The sequence below is a fragment of the Hyla sarda genome, chromosome 3 (genome assembly GCF_029499605.1).
Source record: "Hyla sarda isolate aHylSar1 chromosome 3, aHylSar1.hap1, whole genome shotgun sequence".
NCBI lineage: Eukaryota > Metazoa > Chordata > Amphibia > Anura > Hylidae > Hyla > Hyla sarda.
In genome coordinates, this window is record NC_079191.1 from 163,504,811 (window position 1) to 163,515,775 (window position 10,965).

General features: G+C 40.0%; 1 protein-coding gene across 1 annotated transcript in view; it reads right to left on the reverse strand.

Moving 5' to 3' along the window:
- LOC130361000 (uncharacterized) overlaps window positions 1-10,965 on the reverse strand; it is a 166,995-nt gene that overhangs the window by 107,716 nt on the left and 48,314 nt on the right. The window contains exons 34-42 of the mRNA XM_056563557.1: window positions 10,181-10,422; window positions 8,235-8,518; window positions 7,738-8,015; window positions 6,914-7,512; window positions 5,980-6,556; window positions 5,674-5,876; window positions 5,198-5,578; window positions 3,332-3,615; window positions 2,972-3,243 (exon numbers count right to left, since the gene is read on the reverse strand). Of these exons, the coding sequence (XP_056419532.1) occupies window positions 2,972-3,243; window positions 3,332-3,615; window positions 5,198-5,578; window positions 5,674-5,876; window positions 5,980-6,556; window positions 6,914-7,512; window positions 7,738-8,015; window positions 8,235-8,518; window positions 10,181-10,422 (3,120 nt within the window). The remainder of the gene's footprint in view (window positions 1-2,971; window positions 3,244-3,331; window positions 3,616-5,197; window positions 5,579-5,673; window positions 5,877-5,979; window positions 6,557-6,913; window positions 7,513-7,737; window positions 8,016-8,234; window positions 8,519-10,180; window positions 10,423-10,965) is intronic.

Consider the following 10,965-nt stretch of genomic DNA (forward strand, 5'->3'; position numbering starts at 1 on the left):
ACTAATAAGGTGGCTTCCTCAAAGGGCCTGAGCAAACCACAGGTTTCAAGTATGAGCTGCCCCTGTGTGACTCCATGGCAAACCATATGAAGAACAGCATGACACCACCGCGCCCTGCACACATGGTATGCTGGAGGGGCACTGAGACTTGTCCTTGCGGTGAAGGCTGAGGACACAGTGGAGGATGATGAGGCAGAGTCGCACACTGTCCCAGGACGAATGGCCTAAAAGCGTGGAGGAGGAAGAAGCGTGACCTGCCTAAGTTGCTGGTGGGGCTGTGCAGGAATCACATTTACCCAGTGGGCGTAAAGGACATGTATTGTCCCTGACCGTAGATACAGCTCCAGACGTCGGCACTGCCGTGCACTTTGGTACACGCCAACAGGCTCAAGTACTGGCCCACCTCCTATTCCACAAAATTGTGCAAGGCTGGTACCGCTTTCTTTGCAAAGACATGACAGCTTGGGACTCTCCACCTTGGCTTGGTACAAGCCATCAGTTCTCTGAAAGGTGCAGAGTCCACCACTTGAAAAGGGAGGGACTGCAGCACCAGAAACTTGGAGAGGAACACATTCAGCTTCTGCGCCGTTGGATGAGTGGGTGCATATTGTTGTCTCTTGGACATGGCTTCGCCGATGGATTGACGCACAGCTCTCTTAGGCTGAGGTGGTGGAGCCTTTACTGGTTGAAATAGGGAGCGGCATGCCACTAGGTGATGCAGCAGGATAGACCACCACATCGGCGCCACGGTTCTCCCAGGCCGCTTTATGGTGATGCTGCATATGTTGACTCAGGGACGTGGTGCCAACATTGGGATCTTGCAGGTGGCCAGGTTAACATCCTCCAGATGCCACACTACCGAGTAACTGATTTTCCCACCAACAGTCCGCACTGATTGACGGCTACTGCCGCCGACTACAGGAACCACTGTTCAACTACCTCCCGGGAAGGTAGGCTGCCGCGAAGCAGGTGGTCTACCCCGGGCACGTTTGGCTCCAGACTTTACACTTCAGACCCCATGCTGACTGCCAACCATGCTGCCACCTTGCTGGCTCAGCTGCTGCATCACGGGCAACCTGCAACCCTCTTCTCCTGATGATGATGAAGCCCCTTCTGCACCCAGCTCCCAATTATGATTGGCTTCATCATCATCAAGTGTCTGCACATCACTGATTTCCTCCTCAGGCTCCTCAACAGTGTCTGCTTCAGGAGCCTGAACACTCGCAACACCACCTTCTTTGCCCCATGCCCTGACATGTGGATCCACCATTTTAGATGCCCTGGAGCCTGGACCGGACTAAATGGAGTTTAATGAAGTGATTCGCGCAATTGAATTGCCGCGATATTCGCATTCATTGCGAATGGAACTTTTTCTGAAATTCGTTACAAATTTGGATTTGTCAGATTCGATTTGCTCATCCCTAATCATAATTCATATCAATGGTGAATAAATACATTATACACAGATCAGCCTAAACATTAAAAGGGTACTCCACCCCTAGACATCTTATGCCCTATAAACCGCACTCATCCGGTGCATGGAGCAAACTTCGCTCCATGCCTTATGACTAGCGATGGGGCACTGACATCATGACCTCATCCTCTCTCAATGCAAGTCTATGGGAAGGGGCATGATGGCTACCATGCCCCCTCCTATAGACTTGCATTGAAGGAGCATGATGTGACATCATGAGGGGGCGTGGACGTGACGCCAAAAGCCTCCAGTGACGCAGCCTCCGGGTGCTGCAGGGAGATCACGGTGGCTCCCTTTGGATAGGGGAGAAGATGTCTAGGGGCAGAGTGCCCCTTTAACACCACTAAGTGGTAAAGTAAATAACATTTAATACAGTAGAATATCCCTTAGTTGACACCTCTCAGTAGGGGACACCTCCCAATAGCAGATAGTTTTTAATTCCCAGGCAGAGTCCCATAAGACTTAACGTATTTGCCCCCTCTCAAAAAGGGACATTCCCCATAGCGGACACGGACACACCTTATAGGTGACAAAACACTCCCATTAGGGGACAAAACACTCCCATTCGGGGACAATAGGGGACAACACACTCCCATTAAAAGACAAAATACTCCTAATAGGGGACAACCAGGCTTATGTGTCGGCCCTACCTTGTACACAGGAGGTACAGCCAATACCCCAATACGGGGCCCAAGCCCCGCTGCACATCCTGCAGTAGCCCCAGCACAGAAGAAGAAGACCGATGTTTAAACAGTGGTCTCCTGCTTCTGTACATCTGCATTCATCATTCATCCCCCTCCTTCTCTGTTCTACCAATGTCCCTTTATTCCCTTTAAGCCCAATCACCCCCCTTTATTACCACTTGTGCCACATCATTTCCTCTTTATCCCCCCCCTGTGCTATTTCATTTCCCTTAATTTCCCTCTATGTAAATTCATCACCCCTTCTTTACCACCCCCTGTGCTATTTCAGTCCCCCTTTTTCCTCCTGTGCCATTTTGTTCCCCCTTTATCTCCCTGTGCCATTTCATAAAGAGGGGGGTGATGAATTAACACAGAGGGTAATAAAGGAGGAATGAAATGGCACAGGAGATCAAGGGGAAATCATGTGGAACAAGTGGGGTAATGAGAGTATGATTTGGCACAATGCAAGGGGGGACTAAAATGGCACAGGGTATAAAATGGTACAAGGGAGTGATAAGGGGAACGTAAACGGTACTGGTAGATTCTATATTCTACTGTAATATTACTTTTTATTGTGTTTTATAGGTAATTACATGCTGTAGTGAGTACAGTACAGAATTTCATCATTAAAGAAGATTTTTGAGCCTTTTTTCCCAATATGGGACATCTCCCAATAGCGGACACTTTTTTATTCCCCGTGAGTGTCCACTATTGGGAGATTCTACTGTATCGCATTATAACGATACACAGGAAGAAATTGAATTGTGACTTGAAATACATTATGATAAAAAGGAAAACATTTCTTTTTTCTTACCACAAACAGTATCTTTTTTCCAATCACCAAGAGATACCCCCATGGATTCACATGCTGCAGCATAAGATTCTAGTGAGCTACAGAGATAATCATCTTTTCCACCTGTCGCACATTGGTCATATACACAACTCTCAAAGTATTGATATGGAGGTATGAGAGCATGACATTGTGCAAAGGGGCCATTGAGGAGCTTTAGTATTTCACACTTATCCTCAGCTTCTTGTTGTATGTTGGGAAGGCATGTAGATGGTGGAGGAGGACTGGGGTCACACCTACAGACATAAAGATATTGCACTTAGCATTAGATCTTACAGTACATAGAGGAAAGGAGAGGCAGATGCATAGAAAAAAAACACTCACGGCCATCCATCATCTGGTTCTCTCCAGCTGTTTCCAAATTCATTGACATCAGTTACAATGTTGCCCTCGGGTGTCATGAAGTCATCAAGGCGGTTATCGTTGTAAGTACCACACAACCCACACAACAAATCTTTATATTTCTCATCCACTATAACAAGTAGCTCATGATCTCCATTGAATTTAATCTGGAGGCCAAAGTTGGTATTAACTACAACATACTGGCCACTTTGTATGATGCTTATGTCAGACACTTGTGTAGGAAGAGTAACCAAAACATTGTTAACCTGTAAACCAAATAAACATAAAGGGTGAATGTATAAATAAAATATACTAAGGTTGAATAAATCTTACACCAGTGTCACCTTTGATCACTAATGGAAGTGTTTAAAATGGTTATGAGATGAAGTCTAAGCTACAACAAGCAAATTCACAGTCTGCTCTATTTTCATTGGGGATAAATTCCACATTGACACTATTTATTACATAGTATTACACAGAAAATGATCTTAGAAAATTAGGTTGAATAGAGAAACATCTCAAGTTTCTGAAAGATATCACACCACTGGCGTTCAATTTCTAAATTCCACAACTACAATTCCTGTGTCTATAGATGGCTAACATAGTTCAGCAAACTACTGCCAGTTCACAAAACATATTCTCAACTAATATTGGTTAGTTGGAAATTGGTGACAATCACAGTCATTTTTAAGTAATACATAGATTTCAAGTATAAATGAGGGTTAGGTTTGCTTTTAAATGAGAATTTTTTTTTTCATATGGGCTTTGTTTATACAGTGAAAAATAAAAGCAAAAATGCAGTTGTAAAAAAGGAATTAAATATGTCTGTGTTTTTAATCTAATAATGTGCACCATGAAAGTCTATGTATAAGTCAATGTCATTGCACGCACTATTTAAAAAAGCTTTCCTGATTCCAATGTTGGAATTCTGCCAGTTTTTGAAAACACTGGGAGAAATTTATCAAAACCTGTGCAGAGGAAAAGTTGCCCATAGCAACCAATCAGATTCCTTTTTTTTTGTTTTTCAAATGCCTTGTTTTTCCATAGACAATGTGCACATTATTAGATAAAAAATAAGGATGTATTTTATTCCTTTTTTTATGGCCTTATTTTGCTCTTCATTTTGAACTGTGTGAACATAGTATAAAATAAGGTAGTAAAATTGGCTATAATTTTTATGTAATAATATGCTCGGTGCAAGTCTATGAAAAAGCGTCTGGCAGTGCTTAAAAAATGTCTGTAATTAATACATTGAAATGACAGCAGTTTTTTTTTTTAACAATGAACAATGTGCTCACTGACAAACACTTTTCCATAGAATTCTTAATTGAGCACATTATTAGTTTAAAAATATAGCCATACTTTATATCTATTTTACAGCCATATTTTTCATGGAATTTTACCATGTGTGAATCCAGCCTTAGAATTCATTGTTTACACTTTTTGTTATTTATTCCATAATATGTTTAATTTTTTTTTGTCTATTTCACCTTATGAAAGCAGCTAAAAAATAAGAAGATTTTTAAAAATGACTAACATGAAAAAACATTATTGGGATAATATATTTTATCCAGAAGGTATACTTCTGAGACATGCAAAGAGCAAAAGTAAGCAATGGAGAGCAGAACAGGTAAGACTTTTTCCGATCCATGAACAACCTCTTCAAAAAATCAAAATAGTTTCTTTCTCATATATTATAAGTTGTCTCTTATGTTTTAATGGCTAAAATGTTCAAATATGTATTTACAATATTATGATGTATTTATTTTGTTTGTATTACTAAGCATCCTATTAAACTACAACAATAACAGGTGTACATTCTGGGTAAACTGAAATAGTAGGACTTACATGCACAATATTGTTCTTCTCTATTCGGATATGCACACCGTCTACAGTCACAGCAACAGAATTAATGGCGGTCCAGCTTGGGTTACCTCTGTGCTCATTGCGTGTGGTGACACTAAAACTGTGTGAGGTATTGGCACAGGTCTCTGACACAGTGTAGTTACAAGATCCTTGGAAGTGATGGAGTGTACCATCAAAAGTGTTATAATGGGGGTCACCATAAATGTGGCATATGGCTGTCTTTAGTGGATAGCAGCCCAGCAATCCATTTTGCACCTTACAGATTTCATCTTGCGGACAAGACATAGGTGAACAAGACACTATATTGTTTTCCTGACACTGACATTTTCTCTCACAGTTTTCTTCAATAAATTCATCCCCTCTCTAAAAAGGAAAAAAAAAGGCACATACTTTTAGCAACAGACAACAAACTGCAAAAAAGCAAAAGGCAAAAATCAATTATTACACGGGGCACTTACATTGTAATATTGGTCATTGTACCAGCAACCACATTGTGATTGAGAAATACAAGCCCCTGCACTGAGGACATAACCATCATTACATTTGCATCCTTCCACACATGGAGAGCTACATTTCTCTGGAGCGTGTGGATCCAAGCAGGTGGCCGGACATGCAGTCATGCATTCATTATAATGGCTATTATTTGGACAGGGTGGAACTCCTGGTAATTCAAATATATAAAAGTTGATTCAATGAAAACATATTTCATACTCAGGAAAGTTAAAGTTTACAATTTTAGTCCAGTTTGTACTGGCAATACATACCACAAGATGTATTGTATCTCCAGTTTGGAATGGTGACTCCTTGTTGTTGACAGGAATCAGCATAAGCTTCTAAAGCAGTGCACAAAACATTTCTGTCTCCATCTAAAGCGCACAGATCGTACACACAGCTTTGAAAGAAGTTGCTAGGATCTACCACAGAGTGACATATACCAAACAGACCATCTTTGCTTGTTAGTAAACCACAGAATGTATCACTTTCATACAGATTTTCCTTCTCTGGAGGACACGTAGGGGGTGGTGGTTGAGTTGGTTCCAATGCACAATCTGGATCATCTCTGTCATAGACTAGCCAACTATTCCCTAATTCATTAGAATTTTGGGCCAATTGCCCATTTGGCATCTGGAAGTCATCCGGTCTTTTATTGTTGAAGTTACCACACATACCACAAACTTCACTGGCAAATGTGTTGGGTAATTTCACTTCCACAGAATGATCAGTGTCATAAGAGACTTTAAGTTTGAAATCAGTGTCTAGAACTACATATCGTCCACTTATAGCCACTTTCACAGCACCTCCATTCAAAGTTACTGGAAGAGTCGTCCAAATATTATTGACCTGTAATGACATTGAAAAATTGGTCAAGTGTTCAGTACAAGTCAGATATGTACCAAGCAAAACCATATTGCATTCAAAGTTTCATGTATTCAAAGTGTTCAAAAAGCTTTTGACACGTTGTAGAAACATGTGAATAATTTTGATTGGTCGGGGTCTAAGTGTTTACGTGGTTGCTAGAACAAGTCGGCATAAGTTTAGGCAAAGCATATCTCTCACTGTCTCACTGCCTGCTCTAGGCAACAGAGTACCATTTAGCTGACCTCGTATGATCAAAACTACTGACATGTCTCTATGACATGCAAAAAGTTTTTATTTTTTTTAATTTACATTGACACTTAATATAAATAGATGTCTTACCAAAATGCGAGATATTTCTCTTCTTACAATATGAATTCTGTAACCATAAACTTCCACAAGCACTCTTTGCACATAGGAAACAGAAGGATTCCCCCTATGTTCATTCTTGGCTTCCACATTAAAGTATGGAAGTGATGAGGAGTTGGTGCATAATTTAGACAAAGTATATGTGCAAAGACCCATAAAGTGGTGATTTTGTTTGTCAAATGTATCGTAGTGGGGATCATTGTGCACCCGGCAAACCCCGTATGAGTAGTAAACACAGTTAGGAATTTGGTTTGTCACTGCACAGTACTGGTTGTCTGGACATTTGTTACTCTGACACACTAAACTGCTTCCAGGGGAAGGACATCTGCATTTTGTGGTGCAAGTGTCATCTTTCCAAAATTCAGATCCTACAGGATAATGGCTATCATTGTCCCAACATCCACACTGGAGACTGGCTACACATTTGTTATTGTACAAAACATAGCCAGGATCACATATACATGACTCTGTGCATGGCAGATTGCATTTAGATGGAGATATTTGATTCACACATGTTGCTGGGCAGGCTGTCCCACACTGTTCATAATGGCTGTTTGATGGACACTTGAGAGCTGAAACACAAATGTAAAAATTTAAGTTACATAAATAGCATAACATGGTATCCACAATACCTAAATATTGCTTTTCATTAAGGTCACAGTGGCTAGACTCAACTAGGTGCTTTTAACTTTTATTAATATGTATACTGCCTTTCTGTAATATTTTGTTTTCAAAGAAGTGAATCAATGAGAATTGGATCCAAAAGAGCATTTAGAGATTGTTTATATTGTGCTTACGGCAAAAAGTGTCATTTCTCCATGGATGTACAACGGCTCCATTAGACTGACAGGTCTGTGCATAGGACTGAAGATTGTCACACAGGGAACCAGGATCCAGATTCAATTCACATAGGTCATAAAGACAATTATTGAAGTAGATTTGTGGGTCTACAACACCATGACAATCTCTAAATGGACCATTCTTGTCGGTGATGATTCCACAGAAGCTATTGCTGGCAATTGTCACTTTCTCATCGTCGGTACAGACAGGCTGAGTGGGTGGACCTGAAGAACAACTAATAGAAACATTGTTAAATTAATAATGGAGAAACTGTAAAATGTATAGAAATGTATACACATTTATTAAAATGTTAATTATTAAAGATTCTATTTGAACATGTTACTGTATATGCTACAATAAAAGGAGTTTAACTTGGTTGTCACACACTGTCTAAGTATGTCTAAGAAAATATTTGATTAAAACATGTATATTATGTAAAATAAAAGTGACTTACCTGGTGTCATTGTCAACTTGCCAACTGTTACCAAGACTGTTGGAGTCTGGCTCTAATTCTCCATCTGGGTTTAAGAAGTCATCTGTCTTATTTCCATTGAAATTACCACAGAGTCCGCACACTTTACTCGCATATTCACTGGGAATAGTCACCACCACTCTATGGTTGCCATCAAATTTTACATTAAGGCCAAAAGCTGTTGTAACCACAACATCATGTCCACTCAGGAATATATTAATACCTGGTGCTAGAGCTTTTGGTAAGGTGACAATAATTCCATCTACCTGTATTCACAAAAATTAGAAAAAAGTTGAAAAAAAGATTGAAGGTTTGATTTAAGATCATTTATTCTAATCTCTGAAAACCATTTATCTATCTATCTATCTATCTATCTATATATATATATATATATATATATATATATATCTATCTATCTCAATGGAGGAGATTTATAAAAACTGTCTATGTCCCACATCAATATAGACCAAACTACAGAGGGTTAGGCTGGTCCATTGTGCACCTAATGTATCAAAAGTCGCATGGCTCTTGATAAATTCTGTGCACAGACTTCGTGATCTATACTTTAAAATGTGTTTAAACCTGCTCCAGCATGGTCTGACAAGTCGCTGAAAAGTCGCTTTTGATAAATTCAGCACCAATGCATTTTTCAGTCTAAAATAGACTAGAATGCATCATGTACTAAAAATCCTCTAAAGCAAAAGTCGCAAAAGAGTTGCACGTATTTAGACTGCGACTTTCTGTGCGACAAATTTAGATGATAAAAAACTGTCTAAATTATTTGATAAATCTCCCCCAAAGTGAGTATGTATGTATGTGTGTGTGTGTATGTTCCAGCATCACGTCCAAACAGCTAAAGATATTAACATGAAACTTGGCACACATGTTACTTATATGTCAACAACAAACATAGGATAGGTAATTTAACTCTTACTCCCCCCCATTTGCCAGGGTCAGGGTTTTTGTTAAAAGTCCCATACAAGTCTATGGGAAGTCTATGTTACTGCATAACTTCCAAATGGCTGGAGATATTTCGATAATAATTGGTCACATGTTACTTATGTGTCCACTTAAAATATAGAATAGTTAATTTAACCCTAAACTACCCCCATTTGTGAAGGTCAGGATTTTTGTTTAAAGTCCCATGCAAATCTACAGGAAATGTATGTAGAGGACAGGATATGAGGATGTGACATAGGGATGGGATATGAGGAGTGCATATGAGGACGGGATATGAGGACGGGATATGGGGACATGATATGAGGTCGAGATATGAGGACGGGATATGAGGTCGGATATGAGGAAGGGATATGAGGACGGCATAGGAGGTCAAGATAGGAGGATGAGATAGGAGGATGGGATAGGAGAACGGGATATGAGGTCGGGATATGAGGTTGAGATATGGGGACGGGATATGAGGACGGGATATGGGGACAGGATATAGGGATCGGATAGGAGGTTGGGATATGAGGACAGGATATGAGTTTAGGATATGGGGACAGGATATGAGATCGAGATATGAGGTCGGGATATATGGGCGGGATATGGGGACGGGATAGGAGGTTGGGATATGAGGTCAGGATATGGGGATGAAAATAAGGACAGGATAAGAGGACAAGATATGAGGTCGAGATATGAGGACAAAACAAAAGAACATGATGTGAGGTCGGGATATGAGGAGGGGATTTGGGGCTGGGATATGAGGAGGGGATATGGGGTCAGGATTTAAGGACGGGATATGAGGACAAAAGCTTCCTCCTTTGTTGCTGCCCCCCCCCCCCCCAAGGATTACGTTAAAAAAAACGGGCAGTGCCAGGAAATCAGCTAGTAAGAGTTAAAATTAATATTGTATGACTTCATTTCAGGTACGAATTCTCAATATTATGCTTTATACCTTAATTCTGAATGTGGAAAACCTTGAATCTTACCTTGACTATCCTCTTCTGCTCCAGCGTGATCCTATATCCATGCACATCCACAGTCACATACTTGACATAGGACACTCTAGTATTTCCTCCTCTGTGCTCATTTGTTGCTTCCACATTGAAGTCAGTCAGATGTCCATCATGTTCACATAATTTTGATAAGGTATATGTGCAGATCCCCATAAAATGGTGAACGTTCTTATCAAAGGTGTAATAATGAGGATCCCCATTGACCTCACATATTCCTTAAAAAAAATAACATACATCTTGTCATGACAGTGCTATACTACATTTCTAACAGATTGTTTTTTATTTACAATAAGGGAGTAATACATTTTTATTTATCTGTGTGCAAAGTTTTTAGAGGAAATGAGGACACTAATTCAGAAAAAAGGAAAGTCCTTCAAATTAGGCTCCATCGCATCCTTTACTTTTTAAAACTTTATTTTTGTAAAAGAATTCTTAAAGCGTAAAGGGGTTATCCAGGAAAAAAACTTTTCTTTATATATCAACTGGCTCCAGAAAGTTGAGCAGATTTGTAAATTACTTCTATAAAAAAATCTTAATCCTTTCAGTACTTATGAGCTGCTGAAGTTGAGTTGTTCTTTTCTGTCTAAGTGCTCTTTGATGACACTTGTCTTGGGAACTGTCTAGAGTAGAAGCAAATCCCCATAGCAAACCTCTTCTACTCTGTGCAGTTCCCAAGACAAGCAGAGATGTCAGCAGAGAGCACTGTTGCCAGATAGAAAAGAACAACTCAACTTCAGCAGCTGATAATTATTGGAAGG